This window comes from Rhinatrema bivittatum, chromosome 15 (assembly GCF_901001135.1).
Source record: "Rhinatrema bivittatum chromosome 15, aRhiBiv1.1, whole genome shotgun sequence".
Classification (NCBI taxonomy): Eukaryota; Metazoa; Chordata; class Amphibia; order Gymnophiona; family Rhinatrematidae; genus Rhinatrema; species Rhinatrema bivittatum.
Window position 1 is genome coordinate 77593706 of NC_042629.1, and position 25908 is coordinate 77619613.

Here is a 25908-nt window from a genome sequence, read left to right on the forward strand (position 1 = left end):
GACTTTGTCAGATGCTTTCTGGAAATCCTGATACACCGCATCGACTGGCTCACCTTTATCCACGTGTTTGTTTATACTTTCAAAAAATGTTGCAAATTGGTTAACTTACTCTCTGCTTCTCTTCTTTAAAGATGATAAAGGGGAGTTATTGAATGCTATGGGTACCGTACAGAGTAATCCAAACAAAGAGAGTGCTGCAGCCCTCCTAATCTGCTTTCCTACCACATCTCAGCATCCTGTCTACTACCCACCCTTGGAGAAGGTGAGCGAGAAAACCGTGTGTCCTTTGTCACTTGTGGGAGGGTAGAAGGTGCTCTTACTGCTTGGGCAATGGTTGTGGCTTTCCACCTCCTCTCTGAGCCGGGCCTTTCTTTCAGGCTTGGGGACTGATGGAGCCTGGCTGCTTTAGCTTTCTAAGTAAGAGGGGAGCGTATGACTGCAAGTCTTGCTTGCATGTACTTTTGTGTAGGGTGGGATTTACCAGGCCTAACATTCGGGCCGATTCAGTAAAAGTCGCGGGAGAGTGGGCGAGCGCCCAGGCCACTCTCCTGTGCGCGTGATTCAGGGAGGGAGAAGATGCAAATGAGGGCCCGCGGTAAAAAGAGGCGCTAGGGACACTAGCGCGTCCCTAGCGCCTCCTTTTTGACAGGAGCCGCGGCTGTCAGCGGGTTTGACAGCCGACGCTCAATTTTTCCGGCGTCAGATCTCGAGCCCGCTGACAGCCACGGGTTCGGGAAACGGATGCCGGCAAAATTGAGCGTCCGTCTTCTGACCCGCGTGCCGATTAAAATTTTGTTTTTTTTAATTTTTTTTTAAATTTTGGGGCCTCCGACTTAATATCGCTATGATAGTAAGTCAGAGGGTGCACAGAAAAGCAGTTTTTTCTGTTTTTCTGTGCACTTTCCCAGTGCCGGCAGAAATTAACGCCTACCTTTGGGAAGGCGTTAATTTCTGAAAGTAAAATGTGCAGATTGGCTGCACATTTTACTTAGTGAATCACGCGGGAATAACTAATAGCGCCCGCAACATGCATTTGCATGTTGCGGGCGCTATTAGGTTTGGGGGGGTTGAACGCGCGTTTTTGACGCGCTATTACCCCTACTGTATAAGGGGTAAAGCTAGCGCATGGAAAACGTGCGTCCAAACGCGGGGTAACGGTGCGCTCCACCGGCCCGATTGTAACAGAGGACAGGGTAAAGAGAAAGTGCTGCAGTCTGTGGGTTTCGTGAGGTCTCAGGAGGGAGTGAAGAGAGTGCGCTGCAAATTCTAACTTGGATGTCTCTCTGTGCGTTTCCTGTCTTCTCAGGACAGGTGAGGAGGGAGCATTGCAGTCTCTAGCCTAGCATGTCTTTCTGTTTCCTGCAGGAGTGTGGCATTCTCTGACCCAGGGCTTCTTATAGTGATAGATGTTGTTGTTTTGTGATAACTGTGTCTGAGGTGCTGCAGCTGTCTTTTCAGATTCTGGAGCTGGGGAAGCAGAATGAGCAGCTGCGCTCCACAGTGGATGAGGTAAGCATTTCATGCCGCCGATGGACAAGATGCATACACTGTGTGCGCTGCTTGTCACATGGCAACCTACTGGCATAGCTGATCTTAATACTATACGAGGACATAATGCCTTGTGCCCCACGCTCCTGTGTATAATCCCCTGACAAAAACACAGAGACATACAATAGGAGAGCAGGTAAAGACTACAAAAACCTATGTGATCTATGGTTTTAACCCTCCTCCCCCTATCTAAGGCTCTTCTGTGGCTGTCCCAGGCTTTATCCCTCTTGTCCTACAGCTAAGTATCCTCTGGAACTGTACCAGACTTTACCCCTTGTTCTCCCACCCTGGAGGATTCTCTGATTCAGATTCCAGCAACTTTATTGGCATGAAAAAAGTGTTACATTTGCCAAATATACATTTTGGTTAAAAGAGGAAGAAAAGAAGATAAAAAATTACAGAATAATAAAATTACAGAATACAGGATGTACAATGTCAGAGACATGACTCCGGCTTTCATAAGGGACAAAACACTGAGAGCCCTGCGCACTGGCTGAATTAATGAAGTACTTACATGGATGTAAAACCCGTGGGAATTATGGTGGAGACAAAAAAACAGGGACCAGCTAGCGTCCAATATATTGCCACCAAATAACTAGCTATGAATGATTATACAAATTATGTTGGAAAAACATGCTGTTAAAAAACCAACCTTTATTAAACTAATGATTATTTAATGAGTGAAATTCATTTCTTTAGAATATTTTTAAACAGAAACAAAGACCTCACAACTGGTAAATCAGGTTTGTTAACCAAGATTTTTTAAAACCAGTAAGCTCAATCATAGGTCTTTATGATGTTTCTCTTTTTTAATTTTTACTAAAAGCACCTTCACTCTTGTAAAGAGTTACTTAGTAATCTTGAAGATCAACAATTTTTTTGTTGTTCAATAATTGTAACAAATTGAATCTGGGTTATAAGATATTTTGAAACAGTGTGTATGAATTGCTTCAGCAGTGGTTAAACTTTTTTAGTCAATTGTTTCAACGACGGCTGATTTATGCCGCTGGCTGCCACACTGTTTGTCAGCGGCTAATTTTTACCGCTGACTTCCACACTGTTTAGTAACGTTTTCTCCACACAAAAATTTGTATTTAAAAGCCCATGGTTAACTTTTCTTCATCTGAGAGACAAGATTATTGCAAAAAATCTTTGTCCCGAACCATATTGCACTTATCTTAAGACTTGTTGTGGTTCTTTCTCTTTTTGCCTTAAACAAGTCTGTGCCTGGAATCCCCGCCAACGTTAACGTTTCGCTTAACGCTTCCTCAGGGCGGATTGTTTAAGGCAAAAAGAGAAAGAACCACAACAAGTCTTAAGATAAGTGCAATATGGTTCGGGACAAAGATTTTTTGCAATAATCTTGTCTCTCAGATGAAGAAAAGTTAACCATGGGCTTTTAAATACAAATTTTTGTGTGGAGAAAACGTTACTAAACAGTGTGGAAGTCAGCGGTAAAAATTAGCCGCTGACAAACAGTGTGGCAGCCAGCGGCATAAATCAGCCGTCGTTGAAACAATTGACTAAAAAAGTTTAACCACTGCTGAAGCAATTCATACACACTGTTTCAAAATATCTTATAACCCAGATTCAATTTGTTACAATTATTGAACAACAAAAAATTGTTGATCTTCAAGATTACTAAGTAACTCTTTACAAGAGTGAAGGTGCTTTTAGTAAAAATTAAAAAAGAGAAACATCATAAAGACCTATGATTGAGCTTACTGGTTTTAAAAAATCTTGGTTAACAAACCTGATTTACCAGTTGTGAGGTCTTTGTTTCTGTTTAAAAATATTCTAAAGAAATGAATTTCACTCTCATTAAATAATCATTAGTTTAATAAAGGTTGGTTTTTTAACAGCATGTTTTTCCAACATAATTTGTATAATCATTCATAGCTAGTTATTTGGTGGGAATTATGGTGGAGGTCAAGGGCCATGAAGGGCAGCAATCTATAAGCACCCTCTAGTACCTTTCTTTGTAGTGACTGTGAGCAGCACAGGCAGCACAGCTGCTGGGGGTATCACTTGCCTTGTGATGAGCATGGTTGGTGGAGCATTGCACTGTTTTTTTCTGCATGTACTGAGGGAGAGCAATGGTGATGTTGCATTCTCTGTGCTCTGTGAGCAGCAGCAGCAGCTAAAAGAGATATTAGAGAGAAGAGGGAGCGTGGAGCTGTATGAACATGAGAAAGAACTGCTGTGGAAAATGCGCCATGAAATCCGAGATCAGTTCTCTGAAGCACTGGCAAGACTTCTTTTAATAACCAAGTGGAACAAACATGAGGATGTGGCTCAGGTGAGAGAGCAGGTGCAGCATGTGATCATGGGGGCCTTAAATCTTTCGGATGTAGCGGTATTGGGTGCTGTTCCCTGTCACCCTGGCCGATTGCTGCGTGCTCTCTCCACAGATGCTGTACCTACTGCAGTCCTGGCCGGAGCTGCCTGTGTTGTGTGCCCTTGAGCTTCTAGACTTTAATTTCCCAGATCGCTATGTCCGTGCGTTTACGATCAACTCCCTGAAGAAGCTTACGTGAGTACAGCGGCTTCTTAGAGAGGGGAGACAGGACACCGGGTAATCTTTTTTGCTCGGCGTGACACACTGAGTCCTTTCTGTACGCTTGTCTCCTCTCTGCAGCGATGAGGAACTGTGTCAGTATCTCCTGCAGCTGGTTCAGGTGCTTAAGTACGAGTCCTACTTACACTGTGAATTAACCACATTTCTGCTGGAAAGAGCTTTGACCAATCGGAAAATAGGACATTACTTCTTCTGGCATCTCCGGTAAACAATACAAATATATTTTAGAACATAAATCCCATGATACCTTTCATTCAGGCCCTGCTTCAATGCCGTTGTCCCCAGCTCACTCCATGTGTACATTCCATGGTGTTTGTGTTCTGCTGTCCTGCTGCGTACATACATCACATGGTACTGACCATATACATACAATATGGCACCCGCCATTGCAATCGTACTGTGGTAAACATCACACAGTGCCTACAACCCCTGCCTGCTTCATAAATTCATACATTTCTCCTTTTTCTTTTCTCCTTCAAGGTCTGAAATGCATGTCCCTGCTGTTGCTCTCAGATTTGGACTTATTATAGAAGCCTATTGCCGCGGTAACCATCACCACATGAAGGCTCTGCTAAAGCAGGTAAAATGGGTCAGGAGGATTGCTGGAATGGAAGATGCCATTCCAGAGAGAGCTGGGTACTTGCAGGCATGGCAATGGATAAATGTAGATGAGGCTAGCAGAGGTTGTGCACAAAAGGTGCAGGAATTACCAGGTGCATGGCCTGTGGACTTAGGGGTGCTAGGGGTGCAGGAATTACCAGGTGCATGGCCTGTGGACTTAGGGGTGCTAGGGGTGCAGGAATTACCAGGTGCATGGCCTGTGGACTTAGGGGTGCTAGGGGTGCAGGAATTACCAGGTGCATGGCCTGTGGACTTAGGGGTGCCAGGGGTGCAGGAATTACCAGGTGCATGGCCTGTGGACTTAGGGGTGCCAGGGGTGCAGGAATTACCAGGTGCATGGCCTGTGGACTTAGGGGTGCCAGGGGTACAGGAATTACCAGGTGCATGGCCTGTGGACTTAGGGGTGCTAGGGGGTGCAGGAATTACCAGGTGCATGGCCTGTGGACTTAGGGGTGCTAGGGGTGCAGGAATTACCAGGTGCATGGCCTGTGGACTTAGGGGTGCCAGGGGTGCAGGAATTACCAGGTGCATGGCCTGTGGACTTAGGGGTGCCAGGGGTACAGGAATTACCAGGTGCATGGCCTGTGGACTTAGGGGTGCTAGGGGTGCAGGAATTACCAGGTGCATGGCCTGTGGACTTAGGGGTGCTAGGGGTGCAGGAATTACCAGGTGCATGGCCTGTGGACTTAGGGGTGCCAGGGGTGCAGGAATTACCAGGTGCATGGCCTGTGGACTTAGGGGTGCTAGGGGTGCAGGAATTACCAGGTGCATGGCCTGTGGACTTAGGGGTGCCAGGGGTGCCGGAATTACCAGGTGCATGGCCTGTGGACTTAGGGGTGCCAGGGGTGCCGGAATTACCAGGTGCATGGCCTGTGGACTTAGGGGTGCCAGGGGTACAGGAATTACCAGGTGCATGGCCTGTGGACTTAGGGGTGCTAGGGGTACAGGAATTACCAGGTGCATGGCCTGTGGACTTAGGGGTGCTAGGGGTGCAGGAATTACCAGGTGCATGGCCTGTGGACTTAGGGGTGCCAGGGGTGCAGGAATTACCAGGTGCATGGCCTGTGGACTTAGGGGTGCCAGGGGTACAGGAATTACCAGGTGCATGGCCTGTGGACTTAGGGGTGCCAGGGGTGCAGGAATTACCAGGTGCATGGCCTGTGGACTTAGGGGTGCCAGGGGTGCAGGAATTACCAGGTGCATGGCCTGTGGACTTAGGGGTGCCAGGGGTGCAGGAATTACCAGGTGCATGGCCTGTGGACTTAGGGGTGCAGGAATTACCAGGTGCATGGCCTGTGGACTTAGGGGTGCAGGAATTACCAGGTGCATGGCCTGTGGACTTAGGGGTGCCAGGGGTGCAGGAATTACCAGGTGCATGGCCTGTGGACTTAGGGGTGCTAGGGGTGCAGGAATTACCAGGTGCATGGCCTGTGGACTTAGGGGTGCTAGGGGTGCAGGAATTACCAGGTGCATGGCCTGTGGACTTAGGGGTGCCAGGGGTGCAGGAATTACCAGGTGCATGGCCTGTGGACTTAGGGGTGCCAGGGGTACAGGAATTACCAGGTGCATGGCCTGTGGACTTAGGGGTGCCAGGGGTACAGGAATTACCAGGTGCATGGCCTGTGGACTTAGGGGTGCAGGAATTACCAGGTGCATGGCCTGTGGACTTAGGGGTGCCAGGGGTGCAGGAATTACCAGGTGCATGGCCTGTGGACTTAGGGGTGCCAGGGGTGCAGGAATTACCAGCTGCATGGCCTGTGGACTCAGGGGTGCCAGGGGTACAGGAATTACCAGGTGCATGGCCTGTGGACTTAGGGGTGCCAGGGGTGCCGGAATTACCAGGTGCATGGCCTGTGGACTTAGGGGTGCCAGGGGTACAGGAATTACCAGGTGCATGGCCTGTGGACTTAGGGGTGCTAGGGGTACAGGAATTACCAGGTGCATGGCCTGTGGACTTAGGGGTGCTAGGGGTGCAGGAATTACCAGGTGCATGGCCTGTGGACTTAGGGGTGCCAGGGGTGCAGGAATTACCAGGTGCATGGCCTGTGGACTTAGGGGTGCCAGGGGTACAGGAATTACCAGGTGCATGGCCTGTGGACTTAGGGGTGCCAGGGGTGCAGGAATTACCAGGTGCATGGCCTGTGGACTTAGGGGTGCCAGGGGTGCAGGAATTACCAGGTGCATGGCCTGTGGACTTAGGGGTGCCAGGGGTGCAGGAATTACCAGGTGCATGGCCTGTGGACTTAGGGGTGCAGGAATTACCAGGTGCATGGCCTGTGGACTTAGGGGTGCAGGAATTACCAGGTGCATGGCCTGTGGACTTAGGGGTGCCAGGGGTGCAGGAATTACCAGGTGCATGGCCTGTGGACTTAGGGGTGCTAGGGGTGCAGGAATTACCAGGTGCATGGCCTGTGGACTTAGGGGTGCTAGGGGTGCAGGAATTACCAGGTGCATGGCCTGTGGACTTAGGGGTGCCAGGGGTGCAGGAATTACCAGGTGCATGGCCTGTGGACTTAGGGGTGCCAGGGGTACAGGAATTACCAGGTGCATGGCCTGTGGACTTAGGGGTGCCAGGGGTACAGGAATTACCAGGTGCATGGCCTGTGGACTTAGGGGTGCAGGAATTACCAGGTGCATGGCCTGTGGACTTAGGGGTGCCAGGGGTGCAGGAATTACCAGGTGCATGGCCTGTGGACTTAGGGGTGCCAGGGGTGCAGGAATTACCAGCTGCATGGCCTGTGGACTCAGGGGTACAGGAATTACCAGGTGCATGGCCTGTGGACTTAGGGGTGCTAGGGGTGCAGGAATTACCAGGTGCATGGCCTGTGGACTTAGGGGTGCCAGGGGTGCAGGAATTACCAGGTGCATGGCCTGTGGACTTAGGGGTGCCAGGGGTACAGGAATTACCAGGTGCATGGCCTGTGGACTCAGGGGTGCCAGGGGTACAGGAATTACCAGGTGCATGGCCTGTGGACTTAGGGGTGCCAGGGGTGCAGGAATTACCAGGTGCATGGCCTGTGGACTTAGGGGTGCCAGGGGTGCAGGAATTACCAGCTGCATGGCCTGTGGACTCAGGGGTGCCAGGGGTACAGGAATTACCAGGTGCATGGCCTGTGGACTCAGGGGTGCAGGAATTACCAGGTGCATGGCCTGTGGACTTAGGGGTGCCAGGTGTGTGGTATGGGCAGGGGTGCAGGAATTACCAGGTGCATGGTGTGGCAGCATCATAGGAGATAATGGATATAAGGTTGGGTGGGGTGGAGGGGGGATGAGAGGCATGGGATGGTATTCGTGGATTTTGGTTTACTCTGGACAGAACCATGGAAGGATCGGATCTTACTATCCCCTCTTCCCACCCACTGCAGCTAATCGTCGTTTGCATAGATTTGTATTGTTTTGTACTGTTTATATTATGTGCATTAATTATGCATATTTCAAATGTACTTCGTCTTGAACTACACCTAGGGTGGGAACAAATTATTTTAACTAAAATCACAGACTCGTTGTTGGGATTCTGTCGGGTGGAACCCTATCTGCTACAGTGTCCTAACATAGCAAATTGTAATCTGTTTCTTTCTTCCCTCCCCTCCATTTCCTTCTTCATCTGCCTCAGGTAGAAGCTCTCACCAAAATGAAAACTTTAAATGACATTGTGAAAATGAGTTCCCAAAAAGCTACCAAACCCCAAACCAGGGAACTGATGCATGTGTGCATGAGACAGGAGAACTACCTCGAGGCCCTTTCAAACTTCCAGTCTCCCCTCAACCCCAGTGTCCTCCTAGGGGACGTGTGGTAAGAAGAATATCAGCATCCAAGGGGGAGGGTGTGCCCTGTATTCACAAACAAGGCTCAGTAACAGATGGTCTTGCTTTTATGGGTGCAATGGAGGGTTGCTATGAGTAGTGTTGTCTAGATGGCTGGAGGTAAGGTCCAGTGCTATGTTTGTGGGTGGTACTGGGGTCTCTGATGCTGTGTCCCAAATGGGTGGGATTGGGGGCCTCTCTGATGGGCAGTGCTCTGTTGGGGGATTTCTGTCATGGGCAGTGATGAGTGGTGCTGTCTGTGTGGTTGGGGATTCTCTGTGTCAGTCATTTGTCATGTTGGCGGGAGAGCCTCTCTAATGGCTGGTGCTGTGCTCATATAGGTGACGTTTAGTTCTTGGAGATGGGCAGAGGTGTGTGTGTGTGTGTGTGTGGGTGGAGGGGTCTCTGATGAGTAGTACTTTCTATGGGGTTGGTAAGTATCTGTGATGGTGCTACTGTGACTGTGTGGGTGAGTCTAGGGCCCTCTCTGATGGGTAATCTTATTTATTTATACTTATTTGATTGATTTATATTCCACTTTTCATGCATTTCAAAGCAGATTACATGCAGGTACTTTATGTATTTCCCTATCCCTTCTAGGTTGGGTTGAGGTAACTTGGTGATGTTGTGAGAATGGGGGGGTCTATTTGTAGATGGTGCTGTCTGTGGGGTTGGGTAGTCTCTGTGATAGGCAGGGTTGTGGGTAGGTCTGGGGAGCTCTCTGTCCTTGTAGGTGGAGCTGAGGAATTCTTGGAATGAGCAGTATTGTGGGATTGCAGGAAGGTCTTTTTCTCGGGTGGCACCGTGTTTGTAGGGTTGGGGAGGCTCCGGCTGGTTGAGATTGGTGATGCTATTTCTGTGCAGCTGAGGGGAGTCTTTGTAATGAATTTTCCTTTTTTTTGCAGTGTGGATTTTTGTACCTTCATGGATTCCAAAATGCGACCCCTTTGGATCATGTATAATAATGAAGAGATGAGCCAGACTCGTGCTGGCATCATTTTCAAAAATGGAGATGGTGGGTGCAACTCATATAGAATGAGCTTGTTAAAATAGTATCTGTTAATTATTACTTTCTCTCAAGGAATCCCAGGTTATGTATGCTTTGTTCACAGAAACATGACAGCAGCCTATCTAGTCTGCCCATCCACAGAAACTATTTATCTTTACAATTCCTATCACTCAGAGGCCACCTGTGCTTGTTCCATGCTGTCCCTGTCTCCACCACCTCTCTGTAAAGAAATATTTCCTTAAATTATGCCTGAATCTACCCCTTTTCAGCCTCACACCATGACTCCTTGTTCTAGAGTCTCTTTTCTGTTCAAAGAGGCCTGCTTTCTGTACAAGGAAACCTTGGAGGTATTTAAATCTCTCTATCACATCTCCCCATCCCACTTTTCCTCTACGCTATACATGTTCACATCTTTAAGTCTATATCCTTATGCTTTAGAACAAAGACCAGTGACTATTTTAGGAGCCAACTTCAATCAGTATCTCCTTAAGATGATACACTCTCCAGAACGTTACACAGTATTCAAAATGAGGTCTCATCAGAGACAGACAGGGCCACTATCACCTCCTTTTTCCGATGATCACTCCTTTCCCCATACACCCAAGCATTATTTTGGCTTTTGTGTCACCTTCTCCACCTGTTCGGCCATGTTAAGATCATCAGTTACTATCACTCCCAGATACCACTATTTTTTCGTGCTTAGAATTTCACTCCCTATACTGTACCACTCCCTTTTATTTTTACAGTCCAAATGCATGATGGTATTTTTTAGCATTAAATCTTAGCTGCCAAACTCTAGATTATTCCCCAAGCTTCACTGGATCCTTCCTTCTGCTTTCCACACTTTCCTGCTTGTCTACTCTGCTGCAGATTTTGGTATCATCTGCAAAGACATATCTTTCCCGACAATCCTTCTGCAATGTGACTTATATAAATGTTGAAAAGAACTAGTCCAAGGACTGATCCGGTTGTATACCACTAGCAATGCCCCTTACTCGGAGTGAACTTCATTTACCACTACCCTTTGTTGTCTCCCACTCAACCAGTCTAGGGCCCACACCAAAGATGCACCATTTATTTATAGGTTGCTTATGCGGAAGGAAGCATGTCAAAGGCCTCATTGAAATCCAGCGCTGTGCTCCAACTCTCTGGTCACCCAGTTAAAGAAATTGATCAGCTCTGTTTGACAAGACCTGCCTCTGGTAAAACCATAGTACCTCAGATCTTGTAATCCATTGGATTCCAGAAACTGCACTCTCGCTCTTTTAGCAGAGATTCCATTAATTTACTCACCACAGAGGCAACTGGTCTGTTGCTCCCAGCCTCATAGTAACACAGTAAATGACGGCATCCATCTAGCCTGCCCAGCAGTGATTTTATGTACATTTACCCAAAGAAAATCAAATTCCCTCATGGAACCCAACCCTCAATCCAATTCTGTCCCCTTTAGAGTCCCAGCTGCTGCCCCGTGCACCATCCAGGAAGCACAAAGCAGATGTATCCCTGCCGCCCCGGGCTGCAACCATTGCTCATCGTTACTATTACCTCCTTACTTCCACGTCTGTGAATAGGAACTATATCCGCCTGTCTCCAGTCTTCTGGAACTACTCCCGGTTCTAAAGAAGCACTGAAAAGGTCACCAGCAGTGGTCAGAACTTCTTAACATGGGCCCCGAGGGGATACATCCAAGGATATTAAGGGAACTTAAAAGCTAGGTAGTTCTGCAAAAACACACTTTTCTGAAATTCGACTGAGGTTTACCTCACTTTCAATGCTCTTTGTGTTTATTTTCTTTTTTTTTAATTTGAAACTGTAATTTTATTGGCACAAAAACTAACATAAAATAGAAACAATACAGGAAGACAAATCCAAACTTCCATATGTGTAGCAACAAATTTCAGTAACAGAAGAACGTGCATAACACATTCAAACCCCCTAAATACCACAAATATCCCCCTGACCACCCCCCCTTATCACATTAATGATGATTGGAATATCAAGTGAGAGCATAAGCCATAAATATAAGTAAATAAATCAGCATATTTCTGTTTATTTTCTATGGTCCTATTCCTGGCCCTTCCATAGTGAACACCAAACAAATATTTGTTAGGCAATTCTGCTTTTTCCTCTTGGGCATCTACAAATTCCTCCCCTTCACCTCTGAGTCTCACAATGCCACTTTTACACAGTAACATAGTAATGATGCAGAAAAAGACCAAAATGGTCCGTCTAGTCTGCCCAGCAAGCTTCCCAAGGTGGTAACTGCCGCTCGATGCAGGTTACCCCCATGTTTCTGTTAAGGGCAGTAACTGCCGCTCCATGCAGGTTACCCCCATGTTTCTGTTAAGGGCAGTAACTGCCGCTCCGTGCAGGTTACTCCCATGTTTCTGTTAAGGGTAGTAACTGCCGCTCCGTGCAGGTTACCCCCATGTTTCTGTTAAGGGTAGTAGCTGCCGCTCCGTGCAGGATACCCCCATGCCTTCTGTTAAGGGTAGTAACTGCCGCTCCGTGCAGGTTACCCCCATGTTTCTGTTAAGGGTAGTAACTGCCGCTCCGTGCAGGTTACCCCCATGTTTCTGTTAAGGGTAGTAACTGCCGCTCCGTGCAGGTTACCCCCATGTTTCTGTTAAGGGTAGTAACTGCCGCTCCGTGCAGGATACCCCCATGCCTTCTGTTAAGGGCAGTAACTGCCGCTCCGTGCAGGTTACCCCCATGCCTTCTGTTAAGGGTAGTAACTGCCGCTCCGTGCAGGTTACCCCCATGTTTCTGTTAAGGGCAGTAACTGCCGCTCCGTGCAGGTTACCCCCATGTTTCTGTTAAGGGCAGTAACTGCCGCTCCATGCCGGTTCTTTTTTATTTATTCCCATCCTCTAGCCATTAGGGACCCACAGTATTTATCCCACGCCCCTTTGAAGTCCTTCACAGTTTTGGTCTTCACCACTTCCTCCGGAAGGGCATTCCAGGCATCCACCACCCTCTCCTTGAAGAAATACTTCCTGACATTGGTCCTAAGTCTTCCTCCCTGGAGTTTCAAATCGTGACCCCTAGTTCTACTAAATTGTTTCCAATGCAAAAGGTTTGTTGACGACCATGGATCATTAAAACCTTTAGCTCTGTCCTATCACTAACATATCAAAAAAAAAATGTTAAGTTTTGCGCCTCCTGCCATTTACCATATTTGGTTTATTTCTTCCATTTGCATCTTTGCACTCCTGATTACTTTCCAAAGGATTTTTTCCCAGACATTGTCACCTGTCTTTCTCTTTCTGTGATCTCTTGTAGCTTACGAACGCTCACCTTTTCTCCTTACCCTTTCAGCTATTTATTTACAAAACCATAACCACTTTTTTCCTCTTTCTGGATAGCTGCCCTGACAAAATATACTTTCAGTTTTGCCAGTGCTTTTCTTCTTCCTCTAGATTTTCCCATCCAGCTAGTCTGGGACCTTAGGCTTTGAGCATGAGACAGGCCATCTGGGTCAGACCAAGGTCCATTGAGCCTAGCATCCTCTCTGATAGTGGCCAGTCCGGGTCCCAAATAGTTGATCTATTTCTTGTGTCTTATGCCAAGTCTACAGTTATGGTTATGCAGAAAATCGTTATATTAAATACATTTACCTCATAATTGTTTATAGACTTTTCCTTCAAAAGCTTGTCCAGCACTGTTTTGAACCCACTATGTTAGTCACCTTGACCAGGTCTCTGGCAGCAGACTCCATAGTGTGACTGTGCATGGAGTGAAAAAAATACTTTAAATCTGCCAGTTACTGGTCTCATGGAGTGACCCCTAATCCTGTTGTTGTTGTTTGAATGAGCCTGTGCTCTAATACTAAACCACCCCCTCTAGTGATCACTGGATCATCACCAGAAACCCTGTCCCAGCTGCAAGCACCAGGCCCAGTTTTGCTCCCTTCTCCGTCAGTGGGAGTCTAGGATCCAGAAACAGAATGATCCTGGACTCTCTGCCTCTGGCAGATTGAAATCCCCTTTCTTAGCAATGTAATGGCAATTCTTGTGCTTGGAGCTTAATATTATAGTTTAAGCCCATCATCTTAAACATCTTCACCCATTTCTGTGGACTTTGATCATTTCATGGGAATTATTATTTAGTTTTTCTGTTAAATTCTGATTATTCTTATACATGTGCAATTACTTATATTTTTTTCAATGTGTCTGATTAAAAATTACAAATAAAAAAAAAAAGTTTAATGAAACATGCTCCAGAGAAAGCTGACTTTCATTCCCCTGCTATGGATATTTGGGATGTGTGTAGAATGGGAAGTTGTGGCAGTGATCATTATTGTGGTGATACACTTGCTTGTATGTTATACTGGTGCACATTCAAGTGTTGACTTGCATACAGTAGCACAGGGATAGGTCTGGTCCTCAAGTGCCACAAACTGGTCTGGTTTTCAGGATATCAATAATGAATGTTCAGGAGATAGATTTACATATGTGCAAATCTATTTTAATAATATTCTGAAAAACCAGATTAGTTTGTGGCATTCGAGGTCCGGAGTTGCCCACCCCTGTGGTAGGTTATTGCCATAGTAATGAGGACATGAGCACACATGTTGGCATAGGTGCATGACAACTTGGAGATACATTAATTTAGTGTTTTGTGACACTGAAACAGATCTTCGACAGGACATGCTGACACTGCAGATGATTCATCTGATGGACATTCTGTGGAAACAGGAAGGCCTGGATCTCAGGTGAGCTGTCCACAACTGGTCTTACCCATCACCAGGCCTATTCCTGGTTATGCCCTTTAGGTATGCAGTATGTGATAAGTGAAATCCTTTCCATAAAATATATTATGTGTGTAAAACTGAAAGTGCTCAGGCTGTTCAAAATAGTTCACAAGATCTCTTCACTATAGATCTTGGGAGCAGTAGCAGGCTGGGAGCATACAGTTGGAGTTGGTGGCAGATTGGAGCTAAGTTTAATGACAGCTCTGTATGATCCTTCCTATACTCCATTGTGCCTAACCCCAAGACTCCTCTTTGCACAGGATGACACTGTATGGATGTCTCTCAACTGGAGATAAGACCGGACTTATTGAAGTAGTAGTGCACTCGGATACTATTGCCAATATCCAGCTCAACAAAAGTAATATGGCAGCCACAGCAGCATTCAACAAGGATGCACTCCTCAATTGGCTTAAATCTAAGAATCCTGGGTTTGTAGAGCTGACATTGTTTGTTTGTATGTGCGGAGACAGTATCTCCCCAAAGTGTGGTGACCATGAAGACTGGAATGAGGGACAGGGAAAAGAGCAAGGGCTCCATGAGGTTCAGTGTTTGGGTGAGGCCAGGAATTGAGAGACACAAGTGCATGGTGGGGAAACAGGGGTCCCCTAAGGTGCAGGGGAGGGAATAAGAACAAGTGATCTACAATGTGTAGTAAGGGAATAAAAAGGAGGAGTCTAGGGAGGAGACAGGCTGAAGTGATGCCATGGAGAGCAGCTAAGGTGAGAGACAGGAAGAAAAAGGTCCTGTGTGGATAAGGGCGTAGTTGTTACTAGTGGGTGGATATACTGGGATGCCATTTGTATGTTGAATTACCAGTGTATAAAGGCTGTCAATTCTTAGGGACGCTCTGGAACAAGCTATTGAGGAATTCACCCTCTCCTGTGCTGGCTACTGTGTAGCCACTTATGTCCTGGGGATCGGGGACCGCCACAGCGACAATATCATGATCCGTGAAACAGGGCAGGTATGTAGCTATTTAAGATTGGAGAAGGGTATAGTTGAGTTTTCCACAGTTTATAGTACATCAGCAGCATCCGTTTTCATCCATAGAGAGCAGAGCGCTGCTTTTGGTGCTGAGTTTTTCATATCTCTTCACCCCCTGTAGCACTTTACTCTGAATTCTGGCCACTGGGACAAGAAAGTGTTGCGTTTTTCTTCACCAACTTGGATTGCAAGGCCCAAGATCAGTTTTAGTATTTTGTGCCTAGCTGCATAGAAGAGACTTTTCTCCCGCCCCTGCCAGAGCCATTCAGTGTAGAGGTGATAGAAGCAATGTACAGGATTCTTGTAGCTTTCAGTAGGAACCGCACTGTTCTCTGAGCAGGTGCAATGCACAGGGCCAGCATGAACGGGCTTAGTGTTGCCAAAGGTGTGGTTTGTGCACAAACATCAGTGCTGTCAGCTCTGTGCAGCAACAAGCTCAGGTCACACAGCACTAGAGGGGATTCCAGTTGCACTCCCCTGTGCCCCATGAATAAAACTCCTCTTTAAGATGGGCTCTTTAGGGAAGGTCGGGGAACACTGCCTATAAAACGTCAGAGATGAGTAGTGGTGATCTTCTGATACCTGTTTCTTCTCTTGTTCCAGCTCTTTCACATTGATTTTGGGCACTTCTTGGGCAATTTTAAGACAAAGTTTGGTATCAACAGAGAGAGAGTGCCTTTTATTTTAACTTATGACTTTGTACATGTGATCCAGCAAGGAAAACCCAACAATAATGAGAAGTTTGAAAGGTGGGTGCAGTTAGGAGAAGGGATTGTAACAGTGATGGCTGCACTTGCACAAGGTGGTCACTATAAAGCCTCATTCCATATTCAAGGCCTGTTATGCGGGGTGTACACACTTTTTTTGGGGGGTGTCCCAATCAGCATTAAAGCATTAATGGGGTGCTCTGCTTTCACCATAGGTTCCGAGATTATTGTGAGAAAGCTTACATGGTCCTTCGGCTACATGGACCCCTCTTCCTGCACCTTTTTGCACTGATGAAAGCTGCTGGATTGCCAGAGCTCAGCTGCTCCAAGGACATTCAATACCTCAAGGTAATACAGTATGGACCATAAAGGATGGAGGAGACAGAACAGTAATGTTATAGAATTAGAATAGAGGAATTAATTTTCATAATTAACAAAATACAGCACACATTTGTACATAAACTCATACAGGAACAGCGTATGATGGCAAATTAGGAGTTTAAGATGTATCACATCTGTCCAAGGTCATAGACTCATTTCTTCACCACTAAGGTATCATCTCTCTTTAACATAAGCTTTCTTGAATTCATTTACTGCATTTGCTTCCATTTCCTCTTCTTCATCGTATCATAGTCTCTTGTTATAGAACTTCCTTTACACTACACACATGGCAAACGTATGGCTTGGGCAATGCTTGCCACCAGGGATGAGTACATTACAGAATAAGGGCACGCTATACGTGGGAGAAGGCAAGCACGTACTGGTGCCCAGTGGCAAGTGTTCGATGCCAAAACCCATTGCCTGCAGTAAATTGATCTACGCACTTAGTACAAAATATACTTCAGAAAGCAAGCGAGGAATCATGGACTACATCTATAAACACAAACAGTGATAAACTACAACACTGCCTGTGTCTGTTAGCAGCTTATAAATGATAAACAGAAGAAAACTGTTTCACGCCTGGAAGAGCACAGGTTTTGGCTCACTGCCAGCAGGTGTAGACAGAGTATAAAGTTTCACTGACACTGCCCTATAACAGACTGTGATACTTGCAGTGCCTAAGTAAGGACCTGTCCCCAACTCAAGATGAAAAGATAGAAGTCACTACACAGCCCTAAACCCCCTTAAAGAACAGGAGGAAGGTGAAGTCTCAAAATGGAAAATCCTTTCCAAAATAGCAAAAGGAGATTATTAAACCCCTCAACAATTCTTCATTATATCTACACTGCATTAGATAAGAGTGGGACACTAGACTGATCTGTGGTATCCCAGAAATGAAAATTAACAGGTAAAAACCAAATTTTCATTTCCTGTTCATAACAAGATCAGTCCAGACTCCTGGGATGTACTCAAGCTTCCCTAACCGGGGACGACGACTGTAACACTCCCGGTTGTTGAACACACTCACCAAAGCCCATGACCTCTGGAGCCTTGACATCCAAGTGATAATGCCTGGCTAAAGTATGCAATGATTTCCAAGTAGCCGCCCACCAAATTTCTTGCGGCAATACCTGATGACACTCAGCGCAGGTCTGCTTTTGAGAGTGTGTGGAATGAGCCCTTAAGCCATCTAGTACAGGACAACCCTGACTGATGCAAGCAGAGGCTATAGCTTCCTTCAGCCAATGCGCAATGGTTGATGTGGACACCTTATGCCCTTTTCTTGGAACAATCCAAAATGAAAAAAGATGATCCAACATCCTGAAACTATTCGTGACCTTGAGATATCTCAACAATACCCGTCGCACATCTAAATAGTCTAAGATCCTTCAAGTGAGGTGGGGATGAATCCAAATTTGGAAAAGCTGGAAGCTCCACAAACAACCTTCGCAAGAAAGAGGGTACTATATGCAATGAGATCCCAGCGTCTGGAAGCTGAAGAAAGGAATCTCTATACGACAACACCTGGAGTTCCGAAATCCTTCTGGCTGAGCAAGACACCACTAGAAAAATTACCTTAAGGGTGAGATCCTTTTATGGTTGCTCTCTTCAGAGGCTCAAAAGGAGCCACACACATTCCCTTTAGGACCAAATTAAGATTCCAAGAGGGACAGTTTCCACATTGGAGATCACAAGCCCAGCGAAAGCAAACCACATCCAGCTGTACAGCTATGGGCACCCTCTCCACTTTGCCTCGAAGACAGTCCAAAGCCACCACTTGCACTCTAAGGGAGTTAAAGGCTAGTCCTTTAACTAACCCTTTTTGTAAAAAATTCAAAATGTGTGTAATTGAAGCATGAGTAGGCTTAACTCTAATCGGTACACCAGGACTTGAACACCCTCCAAATCCTCACATAGGATAAGGAAGTAGATGGGCTTGCCGGCAGCAAAGTGGTAATGATATCTTCAGAATAACCCTTCCATCTCAGACACTTCCTTTCAAAAGCCAAGTCTCAAGACAGAAGCGAGCGTATGATCCAAAAATACTGGACCCTGATGAAGAAGCTCCAGTAGACGACCAAACCTAAACAGTCCATCTACTGCCAGACTGACCAGGTCCATGAATCATGGTCGATATGCCCACTCTGGAGCCACTAGGATTAACTCGCCCGGATGTTTTTCTATACACCTTAGTACCTTGCCCACCAGTGGCCAGAGAGGAAATACATAAAGTAGAATCTCCCCAGGCCAGGGTAGGACCAGGGCATCAATAACTTCTGCTCCATGTTGCCATCTGAGACTAAAAACGAGGCACCTTGGTGTTCTGTTGAGATGTCATCAAGCCCATGTGGGGTATTCCCAATCTGATTCAAATGAGGCACATCGCCTCCTCTGTCAGTTCCCAGTCATTGCTGACTGAGAAAATCTGCCTATTTGTTGTCCATCCTGGCTATGCAAGATGCCACTAGCAGAGCCAATGTTGCTCTGCCCAGCAAAACAACTCCAGCGCTTTTTGAGCCACTGCTAGACTCTGTTCCTTGCTGCCGGTTTATGTAAGCCACCGTTGCACTGTCTGACAGAATCTGTACTGGTCAGCTGCATAACTGTAGCAGAAAGGCAAGCAACGTGAAACAAACTACCCTAGTCTCTAACCAACTGATCGACCATGATGCCTCTTCCTTCGACCATTGGCCCTGTGCCAACTGATCTTGGCACAGTGCTCCCCAACCAGATAGACTGGCATAACTGGTCACTATCACTCAAGTTGGAACTTCCAACTCCACTTTGCGACTCATATGCAGCTTTTGCTCTGCAGAGGCTGCATATGAGCAAACATGCAAGGAACCAACTCCAGGGTCAATGACAGAGCCCAGGACCTGTCGCTAATCCCAGACCTTGGACACCGAACACCCAAAAGACAGCAAACTTGAGTTTGCAGCTTCAGCATCTAATCCCCCATGCCACAAGATTGACTGCTGTTGCCTCCTGCCATCCTCCTCTACCTGCAGGCCAGACTGTGTGCAACAGGAGTTATGTGTCACGGTAAGGTCCTTCTCGCCAGGACCCCTGGATATCCTGCAGTGCAGGAAACCCATCCTCCCACTCAGACTGCTGCAGTCTTGCTCCCCCCCCCCCCCCCCCAATAAAACTTTAAATGTAGAACAAGAAAAGAAATAGCTACTTCCCTGAAGTTAAGTCAAGTCTTGGGAGAGAGAGAAATGGACTACCAGTTTTCAGTTCCCATGAAGAAAAGGACTGAGCCAACTCAAGGGTCAGCCTCAGACCAGGAGCGATGGCTCCACCATGACCAAGCAACTGCCAGGGAGAAAAGCTTAACTTCTTTTCTTCTCTTTAACTTTTTTTTCCAGACTGCAAGTTTTACACTTCTACCATCTGCTGGAGACTAAAATACTGAGGGACTGCAGGTGGCACACTAGGTTATAGGGTGGTGTCTGTGAAACTTTTTTCTCTGGCTCCCTCTGTTGGCAGCGAGGCAAAACCCAGGAGTTTGGACTGATCAGGGTATGATCAGGAATAGTATGCGTCATTTGTGATCCCTTGTGTGTGAGATGTACATGGTAAGAGCATACAGTGCTAAGAAAGTTTAATTCCCTAGGATAGTCTATATTTTAGCATAATTTATACTCAAAACATGATTAATCCTAATATGAGAGAACGATAACCCCATTGAATAAATGACAAAAGAAATAAATTTGATTCAACAATTATTTATTGAAAAGATTCAACAATAAGTATTCTTGTGTGAAAGTATGGGAACCCTTCTTTCGATAACTGGCAACACCTCCTTAAGCAGCAATAAATAATTTATACTCTGTCTCACATCACACTTTGGCCCTTTCTTCCATAGAAAACTGTTTCAGCTCTGACATTTGAGGCCTGCCGTGAATAAATAGCTCACTTCAGGTGGTACCACGACCTTTCAATAGGATTAGGTCAGGGCTGACTTGGCTAGTCCAAAACATTAAAATCTCTTCTTCAGCCATTCTTGATTTGTTGCATGGTTCACTTTTGGCTTGGCTTCAGCTTACAGATAGATGGCATGACATTCTTCTCTAGAACTTGCTGACATAAATCAAAATTCATGGTTCCCATGATAGCAAGCTATCAAGGTACTGATAAGCAAAACAGCCCAACACCATTATACCTCCACCACCATACTTGACAGTCAGGATGAGGTTCTTACTTTGGAAGACAGTCCACATATCTGCACCATTTGCTGGAGTCAGAGAAATACCAAAGAGCTGAAGGCAGCACAAGAACACCATAAAGGAAGTGAAGTTAGCTTTGAGCTTTTTTCCTCTTATTTTCAGCTGCTGGGAAGGGCACATAATCTACTGGTCTAGCATGGATGATATAGAAATAATTGATACTATGACTGCAAATTTCAATTTTTGACTCGTCAGTCTAGAAAACATTATTCCAGAAGCATTTTGTGTCATTCAGATGTTCTTTAGCAAATATGAGACAGACAGCTATGTTTTTTTTGTAGAGCAGTGGTTTCTTTCTAACTCCCATGATCATCATCCCCATTCAGTTTTTTTCCCCTGATGTTCATGGGAGGATACCCCCACATCAGCTGCAGCAAGAGAGATCTTTAGATGTTATTCTGGGGTTCTTTGTGACTGTGGATGATGTTCTGTTTCCTCTTAGCATGATCCTGACAGGGTGACCAGTCCCAGGTAGTGTCACTGTAGTTTTCCACTTTTGCTAGTTGTAGATTACCTTACAGTGCTGGGATGGGGCCCAATATATATTTAGAAATAAATAGTTTTATAATCCTGTGCAAACTGATGAGCATCAACTACTTTTTCATAGGTTTTAAGAAATTTGACTGTGGCATAAGTTCTCACTAACTTTTATGGTAAAGACCAAATGCAAACCCTTTAATCTTTATTAAAATTTCTTAAATTGCCTAGGAAAATACGAGGCGATGTACATAGTACAGGATACCCAAAACCTCAGCTCTGCAGGATGGGTTACTGTTACCCAAATTAAGCACCTGATTCTAATTAGCCCATTAATTGGGCTAAGGAAACTAAGGACTCACTATTTCACACACACAGATGCTGAATTAGTTTTATTATTCCTACTACTCAGCATTATCTTCCTGTTCAATTGAAACCAATATGGGGATCCTGGACCTATGAGACATTTATTTACAGTATAAAATGTATAACCTGTTCTATCTACAATTCTAGGCAGGGTACAAATTACATACATATTAAAACAATCATCAAAAAGGTTCACAAAAAATATTTGTGCTTCCATACATCAAATATTGTTCATCATATTAACACAGTAACATAGAAGCAGTCCTATACTTTCTCTTTTGTCTGCATATTACTACCCCAAACCATAAAACTCAAGGCCCATGTTGGTTGTCGTCTGAATCCAATTCCTCTTCCACCCCTCCTCCCCCCACTGCCATCAAAGCGAGAGCAATGTTGCAGTTGTGTCTGAAGCATCAAGGCTTATTGGTTAAGGGTCTGGTAAGAAGAGTAACTGCTGCTCTGTGCAGGTTACCCCCATTCTTAGCTCTCCAGCCTGTAACATTTGGGGAACTTGTTGGTTACTTGAATCCAGCTCTCCTTTTGCCCCTGCCCGTGAAGTGGAGAGCAATGTTGTAGTTGCATCAAAAGCATCAAGGCTTATTGGTAGTAACCACTGCACCAGCAAGTTACCCCCTGCAGCCTTTAGGGACCCACAGAGTTTATCCCATGCCCCTTTGAATTCTTTTATGTTTATTTATTTATTTATTTATTTTGATTTTTTTCTATACCGGCATTCGTGATAACATCACATCAAGCCCGTTTACAGTAAACAATGGGGTAATAACTGGAACATAGAACCAAATATGTAATATACATATTATAAATACAGTTACAATAAACAAGGATACGTACAACTAGGAGTAAGAAGAAGAAAAGATAGGAACTTTAACATGTTGTATTAACCTGTAGAATGGTAAAGTTTCCAAAGATGGAAGTGAATGATTTACAATGAATTGTTCAGTTCAAAAATGCAGTTTTTAACAATGAGGAAGAAAACATAAGTAATGAAGATTCTGGATGTTTATAAAGTGTAGGGGAAGATTATCAGGATGGTTATAAAAGAGAATTGTTGCTTGGAATTTGAATATCAGAGAGAATTGTTTTTAGTCTGAGTCTGGGAAGGCTTGTTTTATCTTCACCACCTCCTCTGGAAAGGCCTTTCAGGCACTCACCACCCTCTTTGTGAAGAAATAGTTCCTGACATTGGTTTTGAGTCATTCCCCCTGGAATTTCTTTTTGTCAGCCCTAGTTCTACTGATTCCTTTCCAATGGAAAAGGTTCAAAGTTTGTGGCTCATTAAAACCTTTCAAGAATCTGAAGGTCTATCATATCTCCCCTGCACCTCCTCTGAGGGTAGGACAGGAAGAACACCACCCTCAGTCGCACACATACATGCACTCTCACTGCCCCGCTCAGTCCCATACACACACACAGTACAGGCTCTCGCTGCCCCGCTCAGTCCCATACACACTCTCTTTGCCACACAATCTCACACACAGAATCTCTATCTGCCATGCTCAATCATACACAGAAATGCACGTATGATATCTGTCTCTACCACAATCAAATCACACAAACACACACTGTCTCTTTCTTACTTATTTCTCCCCTCTGGAAGCACAAGGAACAGCAGCTGCAGCCTCTTCCTTCAGCCCCACAGCCTACCAGATTCTTCCTCCTCCTCCTCACCTTGGGACGCACTACTCCTGCTGTTTACTCGAGGGAAAGCCAATGCTGCATCTTTGGGTATACAGCTTTTCTGCTCCTGACGGTGTGGAAAGATGATATGTTTATTTTTCTTGTGGCCCCATGGACTGCACTGCTCCTTCAGCTCTTGAGTGCCAGGTGAGGAAGGCTGATGTTTCTTCTGCAGTCCCATGTTCTGCACTGCTCCAATTACAATTGGGCAGGGTGAGCCAATGCATCTTCTTCCAGCCCGCGAGCTGTGCTGAGCTTCCTATTTCCAATTATTCTCACAGCCCTGCAGCTGCTCAATACAGAAGGAGGGAATCCTGGGCAGGCCCCCCTCCCGCCACTGAGCAGCAGGATTGGTACTTTTGTTCCCTGCAGAGGTGGCCCCTGGCAGCAGAGCTATTGAGGATCAAAAGCTGTATTAAGAGGAGGAGAGGCAATTTTCAACCACACTGTATGAGTGGTGATTCCCCATGAATGAATGGCACCTATGACCATGGACATATTGGCCAGAGTCTAGATATGGTTCTGTTCTCAAACATAGAATTGTTTCGTTCTTACTTTTTATTTCATAATGTGAGTAACCTGCATGGAGCAGCAGTTACTATTATATTAAGAAAATACTGGTTTCAATTAAACAAAGGTATCATGGTAAAGAACGTGCAATTTTCATTATGTATGGCGTTTGCAAACTTTCTCAGCACTGTACATATGGAGAGGGTGGATGTAGGTGATGTGTACAAGCACATGTATGGGGGATTGTTTGTAGAGGATTTATCCTGCAAGCAGTGTGTGAGAGGGGAGAAGGAAAAATTAGATCTTACCTTATAATTTCCTTTCCTTAGGTCCAGTTAGATGAGTGGGTTATGCACTCTGACCAGCAATTGGAGACAGACAAACAAGCTCACTGATGTCACCCTTATAAGTATCTGTGCTGATCTCAGCCTGCCAGTATTACCTGTAACAGGTTAATAGAGGACAATATAACATTTATTTATAAGTGATTTTGTGAGCCACAGGGCTTTCAAGACCAAGAAAACTTCAAACACAGAATGGAAGAATAAGAGCTAAAAGAACATTCATATAATAAAATTACCTGAGTGCAAGCAAAATCATTTTCCTTGTACTGTAATAATGTAGACAGCAGTTTGGCAGCACAAGGAGGTTTTTGGCTGGTCTGACTGGATTCAAGGAAAGGAAATTATCAGGTAAGACAATTTCTCTTTCCTAATCATCCAGTCAGACCAGTCCAGATAAGTGGGATGAACCCAAGCTCCTCTTGAACAGGGCAGGTCTCTGCCAAACCTGCTCTCAAAACTTCAATGGCAAACAGTTTCTTTCCTAGCCCCCCCATCTACAATGCTTAGATAAGAATGTAAGGAAGAACCAATGCATCTCTGTCCAAGATGTTACCAGAGTGCTGGTAAAGCAAGCTGTAACCTGATTAAGTAAGGCTCTGCACCTAACCACATACACCACCATAATAGTTTTGTTAATTCAACAAGCTACTGAAACCTGTGATGCTGCCTCACCACTTCATGTTCCACCATACAAGACAAAAATGCATTCGCAACTTGGATGTACCAGTAAAGCATTCTATGCACAAAGTGGTGCTGCTGTCTGCATCGAGCCTTGTCCAAACTCCTACAGAATGAAAGAGGACAAAGACTGATTCAAGAAAAAGGAGACAGTCTTTAAGCTCTGGAATTTGTTGCCAGGGTATGTGGCTAGGGCAGTTAGTGTAGGCTTGGATAAATTACTGGAGAAGTTCATAAACTGCTATTAAACAAGTTGTCTTAGGGAATAGCCACGGCTATTACTGGCATTAGTAGCATGTGATCTATTTAATGTTTGGGTACTTGCCAGGTATTTATATAACCTGGAATGGCCACTGTTGGAAGCAGGATGCTGGGCTTGACAGACCCTTATGTTCTATCCTGATATCTTAAGAATTTCCCAAAAAGGGCTGTATTGAAATTCCAAAATGCTGCTGACTGAACAATACACTACCAAAATATCCAGCTGCAAGGAGAAGAGATAGACGGAAAGCTCTCTAATAGGCTCAAACTCTATCCCCCCAAAAGGTAAAGACCAAATGAAGCCTCAAGAAGAGACAGAGGTCCTAGCCAGGGGCCTAATGTGTTTCACTCCCTTAAGAAAATGGGAAACATCTGAAAGGATAGGATCTTTCCTTCTATCTGCCCCTTAGAACATAAAATAGTTGCCACCTGAACCTTCAAGGAATTAAGAGCCAAACCTTGGAGAGACTATCCTGTAAAAAGTCCAGAACCTCTGGGACTATAATTTTGAGGATTCAACTGCTTTTCATCAGCACACCAGTACTCAAAAATCCTCTAGAATCAAAAACTTAAGCCACGGAGACAGATACCTTCTTTACAGAAGAGTACGCACAATCCCTTAGGAATAACTTCTTTGAATTAGCCAAGCCCTCTTCAGGGCCAAGCCACAAGACAAACCTATTTCGATCCTCATGAAGGAGTAGACACCAACACAGAAAATCCCTTTGCTAAGAGAGGTGGAAAAGGTCTGCCATTCAACCACCACATCAAATCAACATATCAAGGCCATTTGGCCAATCCAGAGTTACTAGGATTACTAGCCCTGAATGCCCCAACATACTCTCAAGTACTCTCCCTATCAATGCCATGGAGAAACATAAAAAGGCTCCTGCATTTGCCAAGTCTGAACCAGAGCATACAGACCTGAAAAATCATGTGCCCTTTCTTCTGTAGTAAAATC

The 25908-nt window shown here is 45.3% G+C and overlaps 1 protein-coding gene across 3 annotated transcripts in view; it reads left to right on the top strand.

The window, feature by feature from the left end:
- PIK3CD (phosphatidylinositol-4,5-bisphosphate 3-kinase catalytic subunit delta) overlaps window positions 1-25908 on the top strand; it is a 66186-nt gene that overhangs the window by 37583 nt on the left and 2695 nt on the right. For 2 of the 3 annotated variants that reach the window (XM_029579264.1, XM_029579265.1), the window contains 13 exons: window positions 132-262; window positions 1459-1509; window positions 3680-3847; window positions 3960-4081; window positions 4187-4330; window positions 4607-4706; window positions 8361-8539; window positions 9456-9565; window positions 14195-14273; window positions 14573-14740; window positions 15153-15276; window positions 15900-16045; window positions 16219-16351. In XM_029579264.1, the coding sequence (XP_029435124.1) occupies window positions 132-262; window positions 1459-1509; window positions 3680-3847; window positions 3960-4081; window positions 4187-4330; window positions 4607-4706; window positions 8361-8539; window positions 9456-9565; window positions 14195-14273; window positions 14573-14740; window positions 15153-15276; window positions 15900-16045; window positions 16219-16351 (1655 nt within the window). Of the gene's footprint in view, window positions 1-131; window positions 263-1458; window positions 1510-3676; window positions 3848-3959; window positions 4082-4186; window positions 4331-4606; window positions 4707-8360; window positions 8540-9455; window positions 9566-14194; window positions 14274-14572; window positions 14741-15152; window positions 15277-15899; window positions 16046-16218; window positions 16352-25908 lie in introns of all 3 variants that reach the window. The other variant, XM_029579263.1, reaches the window with a different exon arrangement.